Source organism: Lontra canadensis, unplaced genomic scaffold, assembly GCF_010015895.1.
Source record: "Lontra canadensis isolate GAN:19392208 unplaced genomic scaffold, GSC_riverotter_1.0 scaffold193, whole genome shotgun sequence".
Classification (NCBI taxonomy): domain Eukaryota; kingdom Metazoa; phylum Chordata; class Mammalia; order Carnivora; family Mustelidae; genus Lontra; species Lontra canadensis.
The window spans coordinates 782,920-809,847 of NW_022631187.1; the positions used below are offsets into that span (position 1 = coordinate 782,920).

General features: G+C 44.3%; 1 protein-coding gene across 2 annotated transcripts; it reads right to left on the reverse strand.

Annotated features, from left to right (window-relative positions):
• Window positions 1–1,095: 1,095 nt before the first annotated feature.
• On the reverse strand, window positions 1,096–26,005 carry IGBP1 (immunoglobulin binding protein 1). Of its 2 annotated transcripts, none has more exons than XM_032847777.1 (6): window positions 25,662–26,005; window positions 25,003–25,296; window positions 16,445–16,640; window positions 14,773–14,852; window positions 13,947–14,059; window positions 1,096–1,530 (listed from the first exon to the last, which is right to left on the reverse strand). In XM_032847777.1, exons 1-6 carry the CDS (start codon window positions 25,955–25,957, stop codon window positions 1,382–1,384), a joined length of 1,128 nt encoding a protein of 375 aa, XP_032703668.1. In that variant the 5' UTR covers window positions 25,958–26,005; the 3' UTR covers window positions 1,096–1,381. The 2 variants fall into 2 exon arrangements, with proteins under 2 accessions (XP_032703668.1, XP_032703667.1); XM_032847776.1 differs by having other exon boundaries at window positions 1,096–1,533; window positions 25,662–25,998.
• Between the last annotated feature and the right edge of the window lie 923 nt (window positions 26,006–26,928).

Consider the following 26,928-nt stretch of genomic DNA (forward strand, 5'->3'; position numbering starts at 1 on the left):
AGAGGACTGGTGGTCTTCTGTCCTCTCTCACTAAACTCGACCTCCTCTTACTCATCTCCTGACAGCCCTCCACTCTACCACCCCTTAAACAAGAGGGACTTGAGTCTCCTGTTCAAACCTAAGCTAGACTGCAGAGGCCAGAATAGGAAGGCTGAGTCATCTTCCTCTTAAAATCTAAGGGGCGCCTGGGTGGCTCAGCTGGTTGGGCATCTGCCTTCGGCTCAGGTCATATCTTGGGGTCCTGGGATCAAGCCCTGCAACAGGGAATCTGCTTGTCCCTCTCCCGCTGCCCCTCCCCCCTGCTTGTGCGCTCTCTCTTAAATAAAATCATAAAACAATAACCAAAACCTAAATGTGCCTAAGCCACATGGAACAAAAGCACATTTTCTACACAGATCACATTTCAACACATGGCTGCTTTTTTAGCGTATCAACCCAAGAGCTGAGGACTTGTACCACAGGAAGTAGGTACTCTTCCATGTCCACTGTGCCCTCCTCCTCTCTCCACACCCAGTTACGGGCGCGGCTGCAAGCCCCTTATCAACCAGCAAAATGACCACCATGGCCATCTCCCACCGTGGACTGTGCTGGGTATAGGCACGGTACGGGCAAGCAGGGCCAGGATGGTCCTCTGACAGCCCACCTGGGAGCTAGGCTACAGCCGGAGCTGCTCTTCACCCTAAGGGTTATGGCCAATAGTTCAGCAACAGTCAAGGTCCCAGCCCCCGCTGCACACACAAGGACAATGTTATCCGTTTCTCTCCTTTCTCCTGGCTGAGCCCCTCTAGTTAGAGAGGACCTCTGTTCGTGCTGTGGTTCATTCATTTATGGCTCGAATTCCTGAAAACAGTGCTGTGTGGCAGGGGAAGTTCTGGCTTTCACACCCGTCGTAAGGCAGAGTGTTGGGTCCTTGTACTCATTCCTAAGGCAGGAAGGAGGAAGCAAGAGCCGGCTCCTCTGGGCAGCTCTGATGCTGGAAAATTCACTGCCCACACCAAAGGGAGATGCTCAGGCTCTCTCCATAAGCTCCGGAGGGCCACAGCTGACCGCCACCCCCCCAAAAAAAGCACCTGATACCCAAATTTCTGCACAGGCTCATGTAACATAGGGGACTTTTATTATTACTATTTTTAATGGAATTCATACAGCTATTGATTATACAGAGCCACTTCGCAGTACCTTTTTCTTTCCACTTCAGAAAATGAATACACCATGATGAGGAGAATGCTGAAACAAGATTGCTGGCTCATCACCTAGGGTACAGATAAACACTTAATTGTTTGACACTTTATTTTGCCTTTGTTGTACACAGCTGAAGCAGGAGCCCGGGGAGGGGAAGATGTGACCCCTGGTGTCCCATCTTGGTCTTGTTGTGGGAGGGCTAACCCATGTTCTGTCGGTTGCCATAGCCCCTAGGATGGGTGTCCTTCCAGTCATCCCACTCCCGAGCTCTGTGGAGAGCTTGTTCATCCTCCTCATCCTCCTCCTTTTGTTCCTGATCTTCCTGTTGCTGAGTACTTCTTTTGAGCTCTGCTGCAGTGGAAAAAACAAGAAAGCAGGGGTGAGAAACTGAGGAAATGTCAGGGGCCTCGGCTCCACTCTGAACACAGCAGCATAAAATGAGAACAAGGAAGGCAGCTGCCTGCCTACTCTGGGGCCAGCGGAGTCGTGAAGAATATTTAGATTATTTAATATATGACCTGTTAAATAATAGTTAAGAAACGATGCTCTGAGTGATCTTCACAATAAGGCCAAAGCATAAAAGTTGAATTTGCAGAATGATTTCTATTTTGGGAACGATCTTTTGCCAACAAAGGCCAAATAGCGCTGCCCCCCCCCTCCTGCCCCCCCACATACACACACAACAAAACACACCAAAGGCCCAACAGAACCCCAGCAAGCCAAAAAGACTCAAGTAAAAAATATTCAATGATTTAACGATTTGTGGTATGTCAGGAAGGAGGGACTGAGGGTGGCTTTCCTCCTCCATCCAGTTCCTTTATTACAGCTGTATTTTCTGAGCATGCGTGCATTTGTGTGTGTGCGTGTGTGTCAAACTGTAAATCACTGGGCAGTTGAACCTACTAGAAAAGAGTATATGTGCTCTTTGACACCTGTTTGGAACAGGGTCTGAAGTCCAAATGGCACTTGCTATGCAGCATACACCCCAAAAGAAATTAAACCAACTGCCACCCCCCTCATTTGCATTAATTTTGTTTTCCTGTTGTGACATAAAGGAGCATTTCCTGGCTACCCTGAGTTTGCCCATGAGAAAGAGTCTCATTACTATGATAAAAAATGAAACACATGGGGATCTGATCCCTTCCCACAGCTTACAAGCTTTGTGTTCCAAAACAAACAAACAAGCAAACAAACAAAAACAATTCTTATTGTAAAATAAAAGATACTGGAAACCACACAAAAATATACAGAATATAATTTTTTTAAGTTTTTTTAAAAAAGATTTTATTTATTTATTTGACAAGATCACAAGCAGGCAGAGAGGCAGGCAGAGAGAGAGGGGGAAGCAGGCTCCCCGCCAAGCAGAGAGCCCAACATGGGGCTCGATCCCAGTACCCTGGGACCATGACCTGAGGAGCTGAAGGCAGAGGCTTTAAACCACTGAGTCACCCAGACACCCCTGCGCCAACTTTTATAGTAGTAACTTCCTGCTGAAGTTTATTACAGCTTTATGACCCAAGTGTGTGTCCCTAGATGCCAGCGATGCTTTTTTTTTTAAGATTTTATTTTATTTGACAGACAGAGATCACAAGTAGACAGAGAGGCAGGCAGAGAGAGAGGAGGAAGCAGGCTCCCCGCTGAGCAGAGAGCCGGACTCAGGGCTCAATCCCAGGACCCTGGGATCATGACCCGAGCGGAAGGCAGAGGCTTTAACCCACTGAGCCACCCAGGCGCCCCATGTACCCCCCTTTTTTTTTAACTCAAGGATTTTTTAGTACAGACTTGTGAAACCATAACCAATGAAAAACAATTTCCATGACCCCCAAAAGCTCCCTTGTGCCCCGTACAGTTGATTCCCATTCCTTGCCTCCCCCTAGCCCCTGGCTGCCAGCAGGCTACCTTCTGTTTCTTATACACATGCCTATTCTAGAGATTAATAAGAGTATTAATGGAATCAAACAATATATGGTCTTTGCATCTGACATCTTTAACTGAGCAGAATGTTTTTAAGGTTAGTGTTGCTCATTTACAAATATTTTGATATCTTCTTAATCTACAGGCTCCAACCCTATCCCTTTCTTTCCTTGCAAATTATCTTATTGAAGAAACTGGAGCATTTGACCGTAGTGTTTCCCCAAATCTGGATCTTGCTGACTGCACAGTCATGCTGCAGTCCAAAGGGGTCTTCTGTATTTCTGCAGCCTGTCAAGTGGATACAGAGGCCTGATCTGACTCAGGGTCAGTCCCTTCGGCATGACTCTCACGGGGGCCTCATTCCCTCATCAGGTGGCGCGTGGCATCTGTGTCTCATGTGTTGTGATGTCAGTGGCTGCTGATGCTTGATGCCTGGATTCACTGATTTTCTGGGGTTTCAAAAAGTCCATACTCCTAATTTTCACATTTCTTTTTTTATTAACTAGAATGCTTTTCCAAAGAGTGGCTTCCCCTCATCTACTACTATGTAGTTACTCGGGGGTGGGGTGGGGGGGGAGAGACAAGATCGACACTTGATTCTTTCACTTTATTTACTACTTGTCAAGGTAATCAGTGGGTTCCTTATCCTCTGAAACTGAAGAGGTTTTGTTTTTAAATATAATTATGACTTATGGGTTTGATGGGTTTTAACCAACTGCAGTGATTTTCAAAAAAATACGTTTAAAATAACTTTTAAATTTTAGAATAGTTTTAAATTTATAGAAAAATTGAGAAGTTAGTGTGGAGTTCCTAGCTATACCCGGCTTTTCCTATTATTAGCATCTTAGACTACTTTTTTGCTCAAGTTTTACCCAGTGTCCTTTTTGGTTCCAGGCTCCCATCCAAAATGGGACTTGGTCTCAAGGACTCTGGTCCTTGGTCTCTTTAGTCTCCTCTTGGCTGGGACAATTTCTCGGACATTCCTTGTTTTTGAGGACCTGGGCAGTCTGGATGAGTACGCATCAGGTATTCTGCAGAATGTTCCTCAATTTAGGGCTGCTTGATGTTTTTCTCAGTTAGACCTGGGGTTATGGGCTTTGGAAGAGAGTATCATAGAGGCTGGAGTGCCCTTCTCATCACATCAAATCAAGGCAACACAACATCAACATCACTTCTCACTGCTGATGTTAACCTAGATCATCGGACTAGGGCAGTGTTTGTAAGGTTCGCAGCTGTGGAGTTAATTCTTCCCCCCTCCTCCCACACTGTTGTCTTTGGAAGCAAGTCACTAAACAGCCCACGCTTAAGGGGTGAGGAGTTATGCTGCACGTCCTTAGGACGGGAATATATACACAAATTATTTAGAATGTTTCTGTAGGCGAGCTTTGTCTCTTCTCCATTTATTTCTTTGATCATTTATTTCTTTCAGTATAAACCCATGGAGATTTATCTGACTTAAAAATTTTTTTTTAAGATTTTAATTGTTTGACAGAGAGAGACATAGTGAGAGAGGGCACACAAGAAGAGGGAGAGGAAGAGGGAGAAGCAGGTTTCCTGCCCAGCAGGGAGCCTGATGTGGGGCTTGATCCCAGGACCCTGGGATCATAACCTGAGCCAAAGGCAGACACTTAAGACTCAGCCACCCAGGCTCCCCTGAGTTTTTGTATTGTAATTCGATACTGCTATTCTCCTGCTCAAATTCTTCCAGTTTGGGCCAGCAAGAGTTCTTTCGGCCAGGCTGTATCCCATTAACAGACTTAGGGGGTTTTTCTTGGTTTTGGTTTTTAGTGCTTCTCTGTTTTCTAGTACTGAAAGATGCTTTGGGCTCATCTTGTGTATTCTCTGCCCCAGCCTAGAAGCAGCCATTTCCTTAAGGGGCCCTGGTTTTTTCTTTCTTTCTTTCTTTTTTTAATTAGAGAATGATACCAGAAACCCAGATGTGGGCTCTGAAAGTGCTCGTTGCTATTGACAATTAACCCTTTTTGAAGCCAAACTGTCTCTGGCCAGTGGAAACATTTTCAAATTGACTTCTGAGTCCTACTGCTACGACCCTAGTTACCTTCAAAAATTTCTTCCCTGTCTTTATAACAAGATGTTTCCAGCTCATCTTGTCTATTTCCTGCCCCAGACTTAGAACTAGCTATTTCTCTAATACATCCTGGTTTCTTTTAATGGGAATGGTATTTCAAGACCAAAAACTCTGTGTGTGTGTGTGTGTGTGTGTGTGTGTGTGTGTGTGTACTTTTCAATACAATTTCTCATGAGTTCCTATTCAGCACTACAGGTTTGTTTTATTTCTAACTTACATTTTTTTTTCATCTGTATTTGTCCACATGAAAAGTCTTACTTCTCAGAGACAGAGGATAGAATGAGAATAGCTCCTAACTGCTCAATTACCTCACGTTACACACAGTGTTGGAATAAAAGTGACATTTCCACCAATATAAATACTGAGAACAGTTTTTTTCTTGCACATGCTTTCCCCAATTCTCCATTTTTTAAAACACTGTTGTACTCTATCTACATTACCTGAGCACTGAGCAGATAAACATTACACTCTGCTCTCTCCCTTTTAACCCCTTCATTTAGTCTTAGTTCTACAAGTGACTAGTACCCACCACCAGCCCTTAGATGATATCTTTCTTATTATTTTGGGTGTCTGAAGCTCATTCTCTAGCAAATTCCTTAGGAGGGGATCATGGGAACAGTATTTCCTGAGCTCCTCTAGGTTGATAAATGTGTGCATCCTTTATACTCAATGGTCAGTTTTACCAGGGATCATGTCCTTGGCTCACATGCCCCACCCTGGGTATCTTAACTACATGTTACTCTACTTTCTTCTGCCATAAAGCATTGGTGGCACAAAAGTTGGAGGGTGATCTAGTTTTCTTTCCTTTATAAATCATCTGCTGTTTTTGCTGAAATGTCTGAGGCATTTTTTCTTCTTTAAAGTCTAGTAATTTTATGACAATGTGTCTTGTGGTTAGTCTCAGGTACACGGTGTGCTTTATCAGAGTAAATATTTTTTTTCCTTTTTTTTTTTTTTTAAGGTTCCAGGAAAGTTTCCTTAACATTTGTTTTTAGCATTTACTCTTTTTCCTTGGTTTGGTCTTGCTTTTCTTCTGTAGATAATCCTATCACCCAAAAGTCAGATCCTCTTTGCTATCTTTAATACTTGCCACTTTTTGAGTTGTGTTTATCTCTGCTGCTTTTTTATTTAAAACATTTTCCCTTTTACCTTAGCCAGGCATTTTCTGTAATGTTTACCCATTCTTGTTTTCTTCTGGTTTGGCTTTTACTTCTGAAATGATTCTTCTTTCTCCCACACTGCCACCACTTTTCTGTGTTTTATGAATCCTGCTTTATACTCTTCTTCATCCCTGTCTTACACAGTCTTCTTAATGCCCACCAACTAATTTTTAACAGTGTATATTTTTAGCAGTGAACATATTAACTTTGTCCAATTTTTAAAAACAGTATGTATTTTTGATTTGTTTTTTGAGTATGTCTTTATGGAAGCTTTTGATTCTCCCCTCCCCTTTTATAATAATTTTGTGTGGGATGCAACCTTGATAATTCTGTGTTCCATTTTTTCACAGCCTTATTGAGACATATTTCACGTACCATAAAATTCACCCATTTTGAGTGTACAGTTCAGTGGTTTTAGTATTTTCAGAGCTGTGCAACCAGTAGCACCATCTGTTGTTCATTCTTACGTGTAATAAGTTCTCTAGAACTTTTAGAAAGTATGGTTCGGGGCGGCTCTTCTGACTTCACAGAGGCTCCCCTTCTGCTGTTTTTATGTCTGTTAAAGAAATGTGATGACTCGCTTCACTGGAGTTCTTGGCTCTGGTCCTCTCGCCCCCTTTTACCTGATCCTTACCTTTCCTCCTTCTTTATGGTCCCTGTTCTATTCAGTGTCCATTCCATCCTCAGCAGTTTCTCCTCAAGTATGGGACCCTGTTCCTGGAAGCAAGATCTGGTGGGTCCTTTTTAAGAGTTCATTACAGACTGGACTTTCTCTGTCTCTTTTGGACTCTGACCACAGTTCCCTTGTACTTACCCAGTTTTTACTGGAGGGCAAAACCCCTCCCGTTTCAACTGCTGTCCTTACACTGGAGTGCCATGCTGTGGAGGGAATGCCTGTTTGCTGTTTTGGAATTCTGCTGTCAGGTCTCTCAGGTGGGTCTGTCAATGCTTTCTGCTTTCTCCTACACCGATACCAATCACTTGTTGATCTTGTGGTTACGAGGGACCTGCCCTTATCTGTTTTTATTTTGAAGTTCATGGGGATACGTTGTCACCTACTTTGTTGAAAATGCTGCCCATGAAGGGCACCTGGATAGCTCAGTCAGTTAAACATCTGCCTTCAGCTCAGGTTCCGATCTTGGAGTCTGGGGATTGAACCTCACATTGTGTTCCCTGCTCAGCAGGGCGTCTGCTAGTCCCTCTCCCTCTGCCCCTCCTCCTGCTTGTGTTTTCTCTCTCTCTCAAATAAATAAATAAAATCTTTAAAAAAAAAAAGAAAAAAAGGAAATGCTGCCCATGAGTTTCTTTTTGTGTTATTACTGAAATATACATGTAGACATATATACACAACTGTAGTGTGGCTCAATGAAGTTCCACACCTGAACACATCTATGTCATCAGTACTCAGATCAGATGCAAAGCACTAACTCCACAGAGGTCCCCCTCAGGTCCAATTCCATTCACGATCCCCCACTAAGGGTGAACACTATACTGGCCTTTAACCAGCCCATACAAGTTTCAGCTGTTTGTGCACTTTATATGAATGGACTCACACAGTCTATATTCTTGTGTCCGGCTTTTCTCACTCACAATCACATCTGCAAAATTCTGCTGTATTTGCCACTGATTGCTCAAGAACTAGAGGGAGTTTAAGCTTATTGCTAAATAGTATTTTATTATGTGAACACACCCAGATTTCTTTATCCATTCTACTAAGTCTGGGCATTTGAGTAGCATCCAGCTTGGGGTATTACAAATAATGCTGCTGTTCTTGTTTTCCCCAACTTCTTCAGCTAGAACCTTAGGTAATCAACTTTACCCTTTCTCTTTTTTCCTAACACAAGTACTGAAAGTTACACATTTCCCTGTCAGCATGGCTTTAGTTGTATGCCACAAACTATAATGTATTTCCATTGTCATTCAGTTAGAAAGATTTTCTCATCATTTTTGTGATTTCTTTTTTGCCCCATGAGTTGTTTGTAAGTATGCTGCTTAAATTAAGTATTTTGAAGACTTCCTAGGTATGTTGTTACTGATTGCTAATTCCACTGTGGTCAGAGAACTTATTTAGTGTGATTTCAATCTCTGAAACTTATAGGGACTGCTTTGAAGGTCCAGAATAGCGCCACTCTTGGTGAATGTGCCATGCGCATTGGAGAGAGGTGTATTTTGTGGTTGTCGGATATATTGTTCTATACATGTGGAACAGGTTAAGGTGGCTGCTAGTGTTGTCCAGATCATCTACGTCCTTCCTGATCTTCTCTCTAGTAATTCTTTCAATTAGTGAAAGAGAAGTATGACACTCTCCAACTATGACTGTGGATTTGTCTGTTTCATCATTTCAGTCTGTCAATTTTTAATTCGTGCAATTTAAAAAAGCTTATTAGCCATGAACATGTTTTTCACTGTTAGTCTTCCAGATAAATTGCTCCTTTTATTGGTATGAAATACTCTTGTAACACCTTGTAATTGAGTATGAAATACTCAGTAACACCTTCTGTCTTGAAGTCTACTTTATCTGACGTTAGTATGGCTACTATAGCTCTCTTATGCTTACTGTCAATCTGGTAGATCCTTTTTCATCTTTTCACTTTCAACCAAGCTGTGCCTTTGTAATTAAAATGCATCTCTTGTAGACAGCATGCAGCTGAGCCTGAAATCAATCTCTGATTTCTAATTCGGAGGTTTATTCCATTTACATTTAGGATAATTACTGATATGACTGGAATGGGATCTGCCATTCTGCTATTGGTTTTCTGTTCGCCTCATCTGGTTTTTTTTTTTTTTTTTTTGCCTCTCTATTCATTCTTGCTTGCTTTCTTCTTTTTTCCTCTACTGACTTTATAGCTTTATCTCTTTGCCTTATTTTTTAAAATTGACTTTACTTTTTAGAGTAGTTTTAGGTTAACAGTAAAACTGGATGGAAAATACACAGTGTTGCCATATACTCCTTGCTCCCATAGAGGCATAGCTTTCTCCACTATCAACATCCTGTACCTGAGTGGTATATTTGTTATAATCAATGGAGCCACAATGAACGGAAATAGCGGATACGTGTCATTATATACATTTTTCCAAACCCACAGAATATACACCACCTAGAAAGAACCCCGATGTAAACTGTGGACTTTGGACAATACTGTTTGCCTGAAATCAATCTCTGATTTCTAATTCGGAGGTTTATTCCATTTATATTTAGGATAACTACTGATATGACTGGAGTGGGATCTGCCATTCTGCTATTGGTTTTCTGTTCGACTCATCTGTTGCTGTTGTTGTTTTTTTTTTTTGCCTCTCTATTCATTCTTGCTTGCTTTTCTTCTTTTTCTTCTTCTTTGAATACTATTCTAGTGTCTGGATGTACCCCTCTTTATCCATTCAATCTACTGAGGACATCTTGGTTGCTTCTAAATTTTGGCAATTATGAATGAAGCTGCCATAACCACCTGTGTGCAGGTTTTTGTGTGGACCTCAGTTTTCAACTCATTTGGGTACACATCAAGGAGTAGGATTGCTGGATCATACGGTAAGAGTACGTTTAGTTTTGTAAGAAACTGTCTTCCAAAGTGGCTGTACCATGTGGCATCACGATTGGCAGTGAATTGGTGTCCCTGTAGTTCCATATCCATACCAGCATTTGGTGTTGTCAGTGTTTGGGATTTTGGCCATTCTTAGATGGGTCTAGTGGTATCATTGTTGTTTTAATTTGCAATTCCCTAATGACATGTGACGTTGAGCTTCTTTTCATATGCTTCTTTGCCCTCTGGAGATTTTCTTTGGTGAGGTATCTATTTAGGTCTTCTGCCTATTTTTTAATTGGGGGTACGTCTGTTCCCCGATTATTGAGTTTTAAGAATTCTTTATATGTTTTAGATAAGAGTCTTTTATCAGATGTGTCTTTGGTAAATATTTTCTGCCGGTCTGTGGCTTGTCTTCTTATCCTCTTGATGCATTATTTCTTAAAAAGATTTTATTTACTTATGGGGGAGGGTGTGTGAGCAGGGGAAGAAGCAGAGGGAGAGGGAGCAGCCCAAGCAGAAGGCATGAGCCCGACATAGGCCTTCATCTCATGACCCTGAAAATCATGACCTGAGCTGAAATCAAGCGTTGGATGTTCAACCGACTGAGCCACCCAGGTGCCCCTTGAAGATTATTTTTTAAGTGGTTGCTCTAGGTAATACAATATTCCTTCCTAACTTTCCAGTCTACTTAGAGCTAATATTGAACCATGTGGGAGGTAGCCTCAAAGACGGACCCCAGCTATCTCAGCCTCCTGGTATTCAAGCTTTTATGGAGTCCTCTCCCATACTATGTGACTAACAGAATATGGCAGAAGTCATGCTGTGTCACTTCCAATGTTAGGTTATAAACGATACGGGGGCTTCTATCCTGATCATTCTCACTCAGATCACTCTGGGTGAAGGGAAGCTCCTAGCTGTGAGCAACCCCATGGGGGGCCCACAAGGGGAGGTCTCCTGCCAACAGCCACATGAATGAGCCAGTGAGCTGGAAGCAGATCCTCCAGCCTTAGTCAAGCTCTCAGAATACTGCTGCCCCAGCTGACAGCTTGACTGAAACCTTAGGAGATCCTAAGCCAGAATCACCCAGTGAAGTTGATCCTGGATTCCTCAACTTCAGAAAATATGTGACAATAATGTTTATTAATAATTTTAAGTTGTGACATTGTGCAGTAATTTGTTACACAGCAATAGATGTTATGTACCACTTTACATAAAACGAAAGAATCTCACAAAAAATGGTTCCATCTAGTCCATCACTGTTGCTATGGCTGCCATATGTATTACATCTACATACAGTATAATCCCCACTGGACAATAATATAATTTTTCCCTAAAGAAGCCATATGTAGTTCATTCCCGTCAGCCCAAGGAGCTTCCTTCAGAGTTTCTCATAACGCCAGTTTCCTGGTGAAGAATTCCTTTAGCTTTAACTGAAAATGTCTTAATTATGCCTTCATTTTTTGGGATATTTTCAATGGCTATAAAAGTCTGGGACGACAGGTCTCTCCACCCCCAAAACTTAAGAGATGTCGTTCCACTGTCTCTGGCTCCCACTGTTTCTAATGGGAAGTCAGAAACAACTCGTATCATTGTTCTTCTAAGTGTAACATGTCCTTTACCCCTTGATGCTTTCAAGATTTTCTCTTTTTCTTTGATTTCAGCAGTTTGACTATGATGTGCCTATGTGTGGTTTTCTTTGTAATTTAACTTGCCTGGGGCTTGATTAGGTTTCTGAATTTGTAAATTTGTATTTCACTGATTTAGGGACATTTCAGCCATCTTTTTTTCAATTTTTTTTCTGGCCCCTTCTCGCTCACTCTCTCCTTTCCTACTGGTATTTCAACTGTACATACGATCGAACTTCTTACCTTATTCCACAGGTCACAGAGGCTGTTTCACTTTTTTCCAATTTTTTGTTCTTCAGACTGCCCAACTGGTACTGATCTATCTTTGAGTTAAATGACACTGTCTTTTGTTACTGCCAAGTTGCTATTAAGCTCATCTAATAGGTTTCCAAACTTGAGTTATTGTACTTTACAGTTTCAGAATTTCTTGTGCATAGTTCCTACTTTGCTGCTGTTTCTTTTTCCTTGTTTCTTTTTGTGAGCATATTTATTTTCAGTTATTACCCACCAATAAGGCAAAGTAAGGCTCACGGTTTTAGCTTCTGATTCAAAGTGAACTAGGACGCAAATTTACATCCGTCAGACACAACTGACGGTCACAACTTTTTAAAGTTCAGGCTATCTTAAAAGCTTGCAACATACCAGATATTGCTGGATTCTCTAGTGACAGGGTGCTGGCAATGGCTGACACTAAGTAGAACTTGTGAAGTGTTTTAAAACAGGAGGTGTTTTCTAATTGTTGCTAAAGATTAAGAGGTTTATAAACACGTTGCATGTCCAGAAATAAGTCAAGATATTTGAAAGTCTACCCACAATGATTTAGGAATGTGTATGTTATAATTTCAAGAGGGGTCAGTGGTCCACATGGGCTAAAATAATACTTACCTCTGGGTAGCAGCTATGTTTTTAAATATTAAATTATATTAGATATTACCTGCTGAGATTTTTTTTCATTCTTTACAAGCACATTTTCCCCTCTGCCCTTGATCATGCAAATATGCTGCTTTAAAGTCCTTATCTGCTAATTTCAACATCTGCATCATCTAGGATTGGTCTCCAATGACTGCCTTTTCTCTTGAGTATAAGTCACATTTTCCTATTTTTCCTTCCTCAATACATAGTAGTTTAGGATTACATCCCAGACCTTGTGAATGGTATGTTGTAGGGTATGTTGTAGAGACTCTGAATTCTGTTTCGTTCCTTTAAAGAGTACTGATTTTTCATTTTAGCAGGCAGTTAATTTGTCTAGAACCAAAAATTCTAAATTCTCTTGCCTCTGCATCGGGCAGCAGCTGAATCCTCCCATGAGTTATCTCAGCCCTATCTAGGAAGCTTGCCCGGGCATGCACAGCTTAGGCGTCAGCCTGAGATTTAGGCGAGGTGCATGTAGAGAATCAGGGTTCCTCCTCTGTGGTCCTCTCCTTTATGGGATATCGTCTCATTTCTCTCATTTCTCAACCAGTAAGACTGTACATTCCTATCCAAGTTTCACCTACCCCCATGTCACCACAACTGCAGACTGCCAATGGGTAAGAAGCTGTAAAAAACAGGAAACCCTTCCAAATGACCACTCTTCTCTTCTCTGTGCTATAGTGGAAAGAGCCTCAGAATTGTGAATTTTAGGACCCAAATTCAAATCCTACTCTGGCCACTTTCTAGCTACGCTGACTTTGTGTAGTCAGTTCTCAGATACCATTTCCTCATCCTAATATGGGGATAAGAGCATCTGCCTCACAGGGTTGTTAGGAGGATCAAATGAGATAATATACAAGATAAGGGAACAGAGGCTCTGAGGGGCTAGGTGATGTCCTATCTATTAAGCGGCAGGAATAATAGGTTACCCCAGGTCTATCCATGCCTTTTCTAATACATCATATTGCTTTCATCTTTATAATGGCCACCCTCTCCACCTTTCCCATCCGAAGATGCATCCAAGTATGTACCATGACCCAATTATCAAGTTGGCACCAAGAATACCATTAAGTCAAAGACCCTGCCCTCAAGAAATTCCAACCACGCCTTCTCCTTTCTTCTAAGTGTTGACTGCCCTCCCGCCTGTGTCTGCTCTTGGGCATTCTCTAGCTCCTCTGGGTGGTTGTTTTAACTTCTTCAGTTTGTAGTTGTTGTCTGTGGGAGGGATTGGCCTCAATACAACCTACTGCACCATTACCAGAAGTGGAACTGCCATCCATGGCACTTTTGCTTTTGCTATCTAGCTGCTTAGTCTGTTTTTAATGCCAGGACATCTGAAAGGATTCCAAAATCATGCAGCCACTGCTCCCATCCTCCCAGAATCACCTGCTACTTATCTCCATAATAGATAAAACAAAAATACTGCCTAGCATCTTTGTCCAGATTACTTCTGCTCCTAAAAGGCAACAACACTTGGTCTGAATTTAATTGCTAAGGATCAAGGAACCAAAAGTGTAACTACTTTCTCCCTACCCCGTCTTACCTGGTGGTGTCTTGGCTATGCCCTGATCTGGTAATGCTCCGTATTTCCGATGCTGATCGTACCAGTCATTCACCGTCATAGATGCCAGACTTGGATAACCAGCTCCAAATACTCTGCAAGAATCACATTACATTTAGAAAACCAAACAGAAACAGCACTATTCAAAAGCCTCTTCTCTTTAGTGACAAAACCTGTCTCTGTTTCGTCCTTGCTCCCCTGCCCAGCTATCTTCTGAGGAGCTGTGTAAACTCCTGTGAAGATATGTAAAAACAGACATCCAGGAAGGTGCATTAAAGTCAAGGGCTTTCATGAGAAGATAAATAGCTCAGGATCATCGCCCAGAAAACAGTCCCAGGGGCCAATGTCCCACAAAGTGGTGATGACAATGTGGAAAGGGTATTTATAGTTGGCGGGTCTAAAAGGTACACAGAGGAAGGAGATTTTCCTGCCACCATGTGGAAAAGCATCTCCGGAGCTCAGAATTAAATCCTTAATAGGCAAATATGTCCTTTTGAGAATTGCAGCTGAAAGCAATAATGGGAAACAAGTGAAGTATGCAATTCTCCATGAGATTCCTTTCCTCCTTCTGATTTATTTATTTTTGTCGGTTTCCTTTTGGGCCTACTGTTAAGCTTGAGTTTGTGAGGGAAACGTCTGATGAAGAGAGACATATATATTCAAGCTACATCCCTCTGATGAAAGAACAGCCACCACAGGCAAGCACGTGGCCTTTCCACAGTGCCCGTTCTATCCGTTACTCATGCACCCAATGGAATCACAAAAGCAGGGGGCCTACAAAGGCAACCCACTTTTCAGTACTACCTACTTGGCTTGGGCCACATTCCGTGTGAGAACGAAGGGTTTCATTGGAGGCCTGTCCTGACGAGCTGAATGAGAAGTTGATGCCTGGAAAGGAAATTAAGTGATGAGAAGTGCATTTCTGCCACTCTGCCTACCTGCTACGCAGGCTCTTAAGTCTTCTGGCACTTGAAAAGCCCTGGAGTCAAACTCTGCCCACTCCCTATTTCTCGGTCTCTCAGAGACAGCAGAGGAATACTAATGGCGGAGGCTGCTCAGCTCTCCTGAGGAGCCCGGAGGACCAGGCTGAATGAAGAGGAGGAGAAAGCTCTCCCAGAAATCACCTCACCAAAATTAAAAAAAAAAAGATTCCCTGGCTTTACAATCTCCCCTCCAAAGGAGGAGATTCCAAAGGCTTTTTCCGTGGTCCAGCTAAATCCCTTGAGCTGAACCTGAATCCCTTTCCTCAGCCTGGCCTTCAGTGCTAAAGATGAATCATGGAGACCCTTCTTCTGAAACCCCCCTCTGACGTCACTATGCAATTAACTGTCAAGAACCCCTAGGTTTTTAGAAGAGGGTGTTCCCAAAGGCAAGGGGGAACATTTAGTGTTCTGTATGCCATTTCATGGCATACAGAAATGTTTGAAGGAACCTGGGCTCTCCAGGGGCATATGGAAACAAAGTCTGGTCAGAAGAAAGGTGTTCGCCTGGGTCTAGGTTCATCACTTCCAGGGCCAATCCCAATACCAAATAAGAGCACATTCAACAACGACGATGACGGGACAGGGAAAGGGAGGACACAGAAGAGTCCAGCCTCAAAACGCCTGTAAGCCATTCACCTAGATAGGCTCTGGGGCCTTATGGCCTCAGAATACTGTTTATGCTTTGATCCTTTACCAGGAGGAACGAGGTTGATGTTACCCAGAGGTCTAAGCTTCTGGGCTAATGAGTACAAGTCAAATTAGGAAGAGGTTTCTCTGAGGACTTAAATCAATGCCTGTGGCAAGCTGATGAATTCAACTCAACCCATGTTGGGATCCTGAACCAAAAAGGAAGTGGGAGCAGGGCCTAATCTTTTAAAGCAGTGGCTCCAAAACAGGGAGACAATTTTCAAAGATAGCCAAAGCTGTGTCATGGCGGGTTTTTACCAGTACACCCAACACTTTGTGCGTGGAGAAGTCCTTCTGTGTCTCATACCTGAGGGGTCTAAGGATGTGAGAGTGCATCACCATGTAAGGTTAAATTCGGATTCCTCCCCCAACCTAAATATATTCCCGATCGTTCCTTTTATTTTCTTCTTTCTAGTCTTTTCTCTCCCTCCTCCGGTGCCACTTTCCCTCTCCCCTCCCATCCTGTTCCTCGTCTCCTTTGGTTATTACAGTCAAGCACAGATTTTAAAAGCCAACCTTCCCTATGCATTCCTTCAGTGGTCAGGACTTCCCACAGCCCAAACCAACTTATATCACAAAATTACACGTGGCTATTAGCATGTCACAGGTAAGGAAGCACTGGGGAATACCACCACAAGCTGGAGAGGCTACCCTAGTCGACCTTCAGCCTTTCTCCACTAAGCTTAAAAGGGACAGTGATTTTATGGAGACTTCAAACTTAAAAGGATTTTAACTCAATCGCTCCCCTGTTGAACATTCTAATCTACTGACAGCAGCTTTTTGAGCTGTATAGGCAGTGAGCAGGCTTACCTCTGGTGAGGAGTCTTTTTCTCTCAGGATCTTCATCTCCTGGTCAATGCTCTCAATCTCTTCTAAGCTGATACCAATCCACCTTCGGAGGTGAAGGAGGTAATACTCACGAACACGCTCATCATCTGCTTGACCAGTTTCCACAGCAGATTTCAGTGCAGACAACCTATGCTCCACTTCCTTCTTCTGCCTGTATCTGTTCCACAGAAAAGCATTGCCCATGAACTTCAAAATAAAGAGGTATTCCTTCAAAGAAGGCCACAGTAAGAGTTTCCCTTTTCCAAGTGACCAAGCAGTAAATATGCCAGTTTCCGCTTGGGCAAAAATACAGATTCAATACCCAGAACTTGCCACCAAGGCTGCAAGTCCTCAAGACTGCCAGGGCATGGAAGGGATCAGCAGGGCCCAATACCTCCCAAAGCCAGAAAAATACAGAAGTGACCTGATCTGAGCCACTCCCCCCACCTCATCATCTTTAGAGATGGGAGTCCCTCAGTAATTTCATTACATCGAACCTTACTAACTTGGATACTTAGTATCAACATCCATTGGGGGAACTGCCACTTCAAAGAATCACAGAATCTTGGGGGTTGTTTACCTGCCACAATGTGGGAATTCCTTGGGAAAGAGCCTAAAAAAAGTAGTCATCTCTTCATCTCTTCTGGGAAAAACAATCTTAGGTCTTCTGGCTCATCCTTTTACTAAGGAAATCATATTGTGTGAACCAAGGAAATAGTCTCTTGTATTGTATTTTTCTCAAGGACAAGTGCTATGCTAAGTGCTTTTATTTATATGATCACATTAAATTAAGCTTTATACCCAACATGGGGCTTGAACCTACGACCCAGAGATCAAGAGTCACATGCTCTATTACTGACCAAGCCAGCCAGGTGCCCCTGCCTTGTCCTAATATAATTGAAAGATTCACAACAATCCTGCCTTGCCTTTTCCAGAAGGCGTTCATTCACCTGAAAAGTATTTACTGAGTACCTACCGTGTGACCGACACTGTGCTCAGTGCCAGACATGTAGCAGTGTAGACAAGGAAGTCCTTGCTCTCCTCAAGCTCTCATTCTAGGGGAAGCTGACAAGAAGGGATGATGGGTCAAGTGGTGATAAGTGCCACGAAGAAGCAAAAGGCAAGGTAGAGTGGACAGAATGATGGCACAAGAGGAAAAGTGCTATTACATACGAGGCCATCAGGAGGAGGTGACATTGGAGCAAAGACTTCAAGCAGGAAGCAAGCCACGCCAATATGTAAAAGAGGCTTCCCTGGGCTGGGGGCGGGGAAGGAAGTGTAATGGTCTCAGAGTGGGAGAGAGCTTGGTTTGCAGTGTCTGAGAACTAGAAAGTAGGCTAGTGTGGCTGGCATGGAGTGAAGAAGAATGACAGCAAATGAGAGAAGAGGGATAGCCATGGCTATAATTTCTAGAACCCTGTAGGCTGTAAGACCCTCAATACCAAATACCATGATATTTTGAGACAGGAAAGCCACTGGAGGCTTTTGAAGAGAATACATGACACGAATACAGTGACACGAAAACTTTTTTTATATGGGCCACTCTGGCTGTGGTGCGGAGTGCAGCCTGTGGGGGAGGGGAGGCAAGGAGGGAAGTGGAGACATCAACTAAGGGGATGCTGCTACCATCTAGATGAGAGATAGTCACTTGAGATAGGGAGATGGTGAGATGTGGATGTATTTAAAATGTAAAACAGATGTACTGGATGTTAAGGGCTTGAGGGAGAAAGAGAAAGAGAGACAGAGAGGGAGAGAGAGAGAAGTCGAGGAAAAGTTCCACGATTTCCAAGAGAAGTCTTTCGAAATAGCCATGAATGGAACCCCAATCTGGATCTCCAGAATCAGATGCCCCTCTGCAGGTGTTCACCCCAATCTGGAGTTCTTAACCTGAGGTCCACGGATAGAGTCTGGTGGGAGGGGGGCTCTGAATTCCCTGAGATATGCAAAAGTCTATCTTTTTTTTTTTTTTGGACCTGGGAGAGGTCTACAGTTTTTTGTTTTTTTTTTTTTGAGGTCTATAGTTTTTATCAGATTATCAAGACCCATGACCCGTGAAAAGTTAAGAACCACTGCTCTGGAGCCGTTCTTTATTATACATACCTCTTAGGCTCTTCTGATCCTTTTACCCAACAAGTGGAACAGTTTATGTGATGTTACAAATAACCGTCCCAGCGCCAACATCAGTAGCCTCTGAGCGAAACGCTACAAAGGGAAAATCCTAGATCACAAACGCTATTACAGGTATCACTTGAGAACTTTTAATTCTGGCCCCACTCCTATCCCTACCCTCTTTCCTGGATGTACCTACAGCAGGAAAACAACAACAAACCTACCAGGGCCTTAGAATGTATATAATCCATGGTAATTTCTGGGTCAGTCTACTGGTCCTTTAGGATAAGGTTCTTGCACTTCCTTTTCCCATTCTCTGCGTACTTGTGGTCTAACCTTGCTCACAGGCTGCTTCTTCATGTCCTCGCTCCTGTGACTTCACTCTGGTCATCTTTGAAACTTTAGCTCTTCCACTCCTGCTTTTTTTAGGCCAGTGTTTTTTTTTTTTTAAACCTTTTGGTCTTAGCCAAAGAACTCTTTCTTCTTATGAGAACTTATCTGGAACTCCAATAAGTAATAAACAGATAAAAATCCACCTTAGTTAAAGCAAGAGGAGAGCTCCCAACATTGCCCCTACCCCGACACTGGGATGGATTCTTCTGAGCTCTGAGGAACGGACTGAAAACCACTGCCCTAGGCCCTTCATCACTGTTTTAGATTTCCCATGGCAAGACATTACATGGAAACACTCCCTACCATCTTAGAATCCCCAATGCCTGTCACCCATCTGACTCTGGACAATGGTCCCCATTTCCTTGATCTGTTCTCATGCTGCTGCAGAGAGCTAACGAAGGACAAATTTGTGTCAAATGAGTCAACGACATATTCAAATGATCAAACTTCAGCCGAATGGTCACTTGTGCTCAGCTGTCCTTCTGTTCATCTTTTGTGGATTCCACACCCCCATCACACTCACCAGATGGCCAAATGATACAGAATTCAGTATCCCTCTTTCCCTTACATTCTCTGTAATTTCACCTTTCATCGGCTTTAAGTAGGAGCTAACCCTGTCTTCACTAGGGCAAGGTCTTTACCATTCCGCTTTTGCTATCGATCCTGTCCCTACCCACATCTCCCCAGGCCTCACTCTGTCAATCATCCTGTCAACAGCAGTTACAACTTTTCACTCTACTGAGGCCTTTTCCCCTATCTTAGAGAACACCTTCCCTCAAGGCATATTCTATCCTTTCAAAGGACCACTTTTCTCTTTTCCGTGCTATATTGCAGAGAACTGGGAATTTGAAGACCTGAGTTTAAATTGTAGCCTGGACACTTTCAAGGTATGTTAAGTTTGGACAAGTAAATTCTTGTAACCCACTTCCTTAGCTCTAAAATGGAGATGAGAAGATCCATTTCCTGGGGTTAAGAAGATCAGATGGAACAATACACATGAAAGTCCTTCATAAGCAGTGACAGGATACAGATACTGTCAGGGGATGGGAAAGAGGAGGCCAGGAGGGGCTAGGTGATGCCCCATCTGTTAAGTGGAAGAAACTGGACTGGCTGCTCCAGGTCCATCTGACTCTAAAGTCCAGGCTTTATGTGCAACACCACATTGCTTCCATTTTTCTGATGAACACCCTATCTGGTCCTCCCAAGCTACTTCACATACCTACTGTGATCCACTGACTAGGTTGGGTCCCCAAGGACAATGATACATTAGGATACTAAAGATGCAGTGAGTCCAGGTCTCTGACCTCTAGGAGTTTCCAGTTGAGAGAATGACCAACGTAAATGCTACAGTATCTGGGAGGGGGCTTGACAGGGAGACGTTTCAAAGAGTACAAGTCATTTGCTCTCTCTTCCCCAGGCTTCTGTAAGCCTCCTGCTGAGTCTCTGACCTCTGATTGCTCTTTCCTGCCTCTTTTTCCTCCCTTAACTTGCCCAATTTTTATCCTTGGCTTTTTTTCTCGCTACATGTTTTCCCTCAGTAATCCATACCCTCCAAAGCTCCTGAAGTTTTAGCACCAGCTACCAGTCCCCTAAGGTTCAGTTACACGTCCATCTGCTGACGGACACGTACCTGGCTGTCACTTCAGAATCTCAGTTCGGTGAGAACACCAGACTCATGGCTCACCCAGCTTCTACCCTTCTGTTTCTGGCACAGCTAATCAACCAGACTCACACTCTCAGAGATGGCAATCAGAATAGAGAGGACATGTGAAGAAATGGGTTTTGAGAGAGGATATACCACTTGGGTGTTCTGTGTAGGACGGCCTCAGTGCGTAAAGTCGTGGTGTTGCGGAGGAGGGAGGACTTAACCGAAAATAAAAAGGATCTCAATAATGTGGTTTCTAATCCTATCAATGCTTCTTGCACCAGTAATACCTCTGACAGCTGTCACTTCACTTTTATCGCTTTTCCCAGCTGAAGTGCTATTATAATGTGATAATTTGTCTTTCTGCCACTCTCTTCCCTTTCGGGATTCTGTACACATCACTTCCTTCTGCAGATCTCTGACCAGAGTACTCCCAGCTTCTTCCAAACTAGACTGGTCTGCACACCCTGTACGTACCTCAAATTACTCTGCTGGGGCCTCTGCTCTTGTTATTCCTCCTGCCTGTCAACAGTAAGTGCTGCCTGAGCACCTCCTATGTGCGGGGCCATGTGCTAGACACACCGCTGCGATCAAGAGAGAGGCCGCTCCTGCCGTTAAGGAGTATACATTCTAGTAGAGAAGACAAAGCCCAGGAAGACAGAAAAACAAAGGGCATTTCATGCAAAAAGAACATGTACAAAGACTGTAGAAGGAAGGAGTTAGGTCTGTGCAAAGGATCGGAGGAAAGCGATTACGGCTAGAATCCAGTCAACAAGGCAAGATCGAAGAGAAGCAGGTGCCAGACTGGGCAGGACCCTGGAGTTAGTGGGATGGCTCTTCCAGGTGAAGTGCTAGGGGCCTGCACTGAGGTGCGACCACGGAGAACTCAAGAAACAGGATGTAAGACTCATTCTTGCCGGTGGACCCGGAGCTGGAGAGTCAGAAGGGAGGAACTGAGGCTAACTCCTAGCTGTTGGCTTAAATATCTGGGTGAATGGCGGTGCCACTCACTGAGATGGTGAAGCCCTGGGTGTGGGGGCACTCTGGGGATTAAAAAGCCAAGGGTTCAGCTGAGGCCATGTTAAGTTTGAGATGTCTGTGAAACATCCATGTAGGGTGTTGGAAGTATGAAGCTGAGGGTCAGGAAAGGTCTGGGCTGGTGATGTACAGGTGGGAGCCATTAGCATCGAGAGAACACTATTATTTTGTCTTGCAGACATTTTTGAAGAATGTTCAAAGACCAAGCTTTCTAGGCAAAGAAATGCAAATAAAAACAATGAGATACCTTTTTTGGTATCCCAATTGGATTTTCTAAGTGTTAACATCTAGGCCAATGCAGTGGGATGTATTCTAAAGCCGTGTTATTGTGGGAAGCAATGTTGCTACCCTCAAGAGTCTTCAAGTACTCAAACCCTTTGATCTAGTCACTGGTCCTAGAAATCTATCCTAAGGAAACAGTGACAGATGCACTTAAAGATGTCTGTTCCCAAGGCTACTTAGAAGAATGAAAACAAACAAAAACAAATCTGATACCCAGAACCTATACATGGTCTAAGTATTTGACAATAAAAGATTAGTTTGAATGATAATGGCACAACTATGGGATGGAATATCAGGTAACCATTAAATATCATGGTTTCAAAAGACACGGAGAAATGCTCACAATGTTAGGTTTGAAAAGGATAAAAAACTATATATACAGTATTATTCCAAATTTATTACCTAAAATAACTATGTATCTGGAAGGAAATACATCAGGAAGTTAACACAGATCATCTCTGCATGCTGGAACCAAGACCTTTTTAATTAAAAAAATACGGGTATTCAAACTTTCTACAATGAGTATTATTATGTTTACATTCAGGAAAATCTGTAATTTCTGTTTTTAAGCACAATTCAAGGCTCATCTCAAATGCATTATATGCTGAAACCTTGACCTCATCCCTCCAACCAGATGTGCTCACTCCCTGGTCTTTCTCTACAGCCCTGTATCCCTGTGGCACTTATAGTCCTGTTTCTGGGTGTACCATAATTATCTGGGTATCAAACTCACTGTTTAAACCACCTGTTACCTGCCAACGGGCCACCCCCATCTTCTGACAAAAGATGGGATGCTGAATTCCGCATCCTATCAGTCTATCCCAGTTCCTCCAAAATTACTCACTGTTGCAAACCCTGAACCGTACTTCATTATTCCTTCATAGGCCATACGACCTGAAATTCCATGATTATTTATTAGCGCACTATCTGACTCTTCCACCAAAATAAAAGCTTGATGAGGGCATGGATTTCATCTGATTCTCCATGACTTAGAACAGTTCCTGGCCCACTAGAAAGGCTCAAAACGTACCTGTCAAGTGAATGGATCAAGTATCAGCTCTGTAGTCTTTAGCTCAGACCTCTCCTCTGAGCCACACACTACCAGATACCTCTACTTGGATGACTCCTACACACCTTAAATGCAGCACACCTCAGTACTGAATTCCTATACTTTCCCACCCCAATTTGTTCTTCCTCCTCTATTCTCCATCTTAGTGAGTTCCACAAGCCATGCACCTATGACAGAAACATGGACCTCTTCCTTGTTGCCTCCATCTACGCCACTTCCCAGAACTAACAGATCACCAGGTTTTCTGCAGCTTCAATCCTTCTAAATAAATATATCCCCCTCATCTCTTCTGCCATTGCCATAGTGAGGCCTTGTCACTTGTGACCTAACTCCATCCCACTGCTTCCTAACCACTGCCTGTGTGTACTGCTCAAAATGCAAAGATGACCACTCAACTCTTTAAAAATCCCCAAAACCAAAAGCCTCCAGTGGATCCCAGTCATGAACCAAAGTTTAGGTTCTTCAGTATGGCCTGCTAGTAGGTGACACTCACAGAATATTAACTATGTGCCAGATGCTGTGCTGTTTTCTGGGCTCTATCTTAGTTACATTTCTTGGTCCTACAAGATGGGACCCTTGTAACTTGCACCCATGAGGAATCCTGAGGCTCAGATGGGCTAGATAAGTTGCCCAAAGTCTGGTGGCTTATAAGTAAAGCTGGGTCTCAGACCCAGGCCTCTGACTCCACAACCTGTACTCAGCTACACAGACAGAACAACAGCTGACTTTGAGTACTCACTACACCTGCCACGGTGCTAAGGGCTTTTTATGTATTTCTCTTTTAAGCTTCCAAACTACTTTAGGAAGAAATACCTATTATTATTATCCGATTTTATAGCTCGGGAAATGAAGGCCACCAAGAGATGAAGCACCTTACCCAATGTTAGACTGATCAAATGGTGGAACTGGGATTCAGATCCCTTCCCAAGTTCTTAGCAGCAGGGCTGTTCCTTCACCTTCCTCGCATCCCAAGCTCTCCTTGGTCTGGACCCCACAATATTCTTCAGCATCCTTCCTTCCTCTTCTCCACCACCCCACTTTATGTTCTAGCATCATCTGATCGCTTATAGTTGTTCCCCACCCACACATCCCCACCCCGGCACTGCGCTCTTTAATACCCGGTGGCTTTACTAACCTCTGCTGGCTAATGCCCTCCTTTTCTCTTCCTCTAGGTAATATTGTTACCCCTCCTTAAACAACTCATCACAGGTGTCACCTCTGCCAGGGAGGCTTCTCTCTGCTGCTCCCTCTTTGGTTAGGTTTCCCTCCTGTCTGCTCTCACAGTACCTGTGCATTTCTCTATCACATCATTTTACACTGCTACTTTGCTTAAATACCTCTCCAAACTATATAGCCCTGCAAGGTGGAGACCTTCACCCATACTCATCCCAACACCCACACTCACTTTGTATCTCCAGTGCCTACAGTAGCTCCTAGACACTGTAAGCACTCATTTAACGTTTTTTTTTAAGACTGAGAGTAAGCGGGCGCCTGGGTGGCTCAGTGGGTTAAGCCTCTGCCTTCAGCTCAGGTCATGTTCTCAGGGTCCTGGGATCAAGCCCCACATCAGGCTCTCTGCTCAGCAGGGAGCCTGCTTCCCGCCTGCCTCTCTGTTTACTTGTGATCTCTGTCAAAAAAATAAATAAATCTTAAAAAAAAAAAAGACTGAGAGTAAGCAACCTGTTCAAGGGCACACGAGGAAGCTGTGCTAGGACTAAGATTAGTTCAGGATATTACACACCTGATCCATTACTCTGTTTGGACAGAACTTCTCACTCAGTGGATTGTAGATGGATTAGAACTACAAGACCTTCAGAGATATCTACCCCACCAGTGGCAGGGCCTGGTGGTTAGGTATGAGCATCTCATCAAAAGCAGAGGCCTAATGCTCAGTAGAAACCAAACGAGAGACACCACTTTTCCCCTCCCCGCCCCCCCAAAACATCCACCGCCCCCCAACAGCAGGGCCAATGGGCAGTCCTCAGAGCATAGCTATTGACCCACCTCTCTATTTTAGCCTGTCTCTGCGATGCCATAGCAGCGAGGCTAGGATAGGCCATGGAGGAACTAGCAGTGCCATTATCAGTTGAGTTGTTCTTGGTTTTGGGCAGCTCAAACTCTGCCACATGATAGTACTGGCACTGAATTAAGTAGTTTAAAAAGTGTTCTCGAGCCCACTGCAAATGATCTAGACGCTTGCTGGGGTTGACTTGTTTCATGGTGAGCGCTCCTTGAAATGCTGGCACCATCAGGTACTTCAGGTCGGTGGAAGCAATCTCTTCCAAATCTTCGTTTCGGCTGGAAAGAGCAGAGAGGAGGCTGTGAAGCCTAGACGGCCATTCACACTGTGGCCCTTGCTTCCCGGGGGGACAGGAGGGCTGCGGTGGGTGTGTGGGGGGAGAAGGCTGGGGGAGTGAAAGTGGCTGACCGCTCACACCCAACGCCTGTGCAAAGAGCCAACCCTAGGGAGCAGAGTCGTGGGATATCAACTGTCTCCAAGACAGGTGGAGAATGTAAACAAAGTACATCAGATCGAGAAGGGAGGTAGGAATAAAAGGTTCCCAGGCCTTTTTAAAGGGTCTCCTCCACCCCGGCTCCATGACTCCACCCTTGGTAACCATTATTACCTCCATTCTCAACCGTTATTACCCTGTCTCCCATACCTGAACAAGTCGAGCTGAGATAACATTTCGGAAGCCTTCTTAAGGAGGTCTAGTCCCTTGAACACCTTTTCCTGGATCACTCGCGAACCGGTGGGTTCAGTCGCTACTTCCACTTCGTCTAGAAGCTGCTTGCTGGTTTCGAACAGCTCGGGGAGCCGCGGCAGCAGCAGCACGTCTTCGGCTGTTGCCATTTTGGGGGAGGGAGGAACGCGAAAGACCTCACTTCCGGGGTCAAAGGGAAACTTGGCAGAAGAAGAACTCTGCGAGCAGGCACGAAACCGGAAGGAGCGCCGCATTGGTCCAGTCGCTCCATTGTTACCAAAGCGTCAGAGGACTAACGGAAGCCGCTGGTCGCCGACCCTGGCAACCGTTTCCATAGACTCATCTTTGCGGGCTGCTGCCTATCGCAAGTTTTAGGCATCTGCTGAAAGCAAGCAAGCAAGCACAGCCTTACGTGCTGATTTACTGGTCACTCCTCGTCGCCGACGCCGGCCTGGGAAGTTCCACTGGCTCTGAGCTTAGTTCCCTGGCGGGACAAAGTTGAATTCAGAGCGGGAGCGGGCGCGCTGCGGGAGCCGGCCGGGTGCGCGCCTGACCTCGCGATGCGCTCGCTCGGTGGAGGGGCCGGGGCAGCCAGCAGCCCCGACCGTCAGGCCGCGCGCACCGGGGTTCGGTCATAGCCGCGCGCGAGTGCGAAGTGCCAGTGGCGCCCCCCTCCGGCTTCCGTGCGTCCAGCAGCTAGAGCCCCGGGCTCCTCCCAGCCAATTCCCGCCCGCCCTCTTCCCCTGCACGTCATCCCTCCTACACACACGCACTCACAACCTGAACACCTACTTCCTTTTGGCCCCGCTCCTACACACCCCTACCACCACGCACCCACCCCTCCCTCAGACACCCCTGTGGCCCGCTGCCACCCACCCACGCACACGCACACACACACACACACACACACACGCATCCCTCACAATTCTACTCCATAGCCAGCTTCCTCTCGAAGGTACCTTCCTTGAACCCCCTCCCCCGCCAAGCCACGGAAAACTTTCACTTTTGGGGACTGTCTGGCAGAGCACCTACGACAGTCTATCACAGCTAGGGATATACCAAGCTATCCCCCTTACCTGAATGGGTCTGACTGATTTTTACACCGCTCCCCCTCACTCAGTGCCTGGGTCTTATCTAGGGCTCAGTGTCCTAAGAATGGAAAAGTAAATGATCGGTTGGGAAGCAGCACATACAGGACTTGCGCCGGTGAGTAGGCTAGCCTCTA

Excerpts from the sequence above, each read along its gene's own strand:
- IGBP1 (XM_032847776.1), bottom strand. The coding sequence starts at position 25,957 with ATGCGGCGCTCCTTCCGGTTTCGTGCCTGCTCGCAGAGTTCTTCTTCT. Across the intron at positions 25,297-25,661 it reads TCTCAGCTCGACTTGTTCAG|CCGAAACGAAGATTTGGAAG; the intron begins GTATGGGAGACA and ends TGCTCTTTCCAG. Across the intron at positions 14,060-14,772 it reads CGGAATGTGGCCCAAGCCAA|AGTATTTGGAGCTGGTTATC; the intron begins GTAGGTAGTACT and ends TGATTCTTGCAG.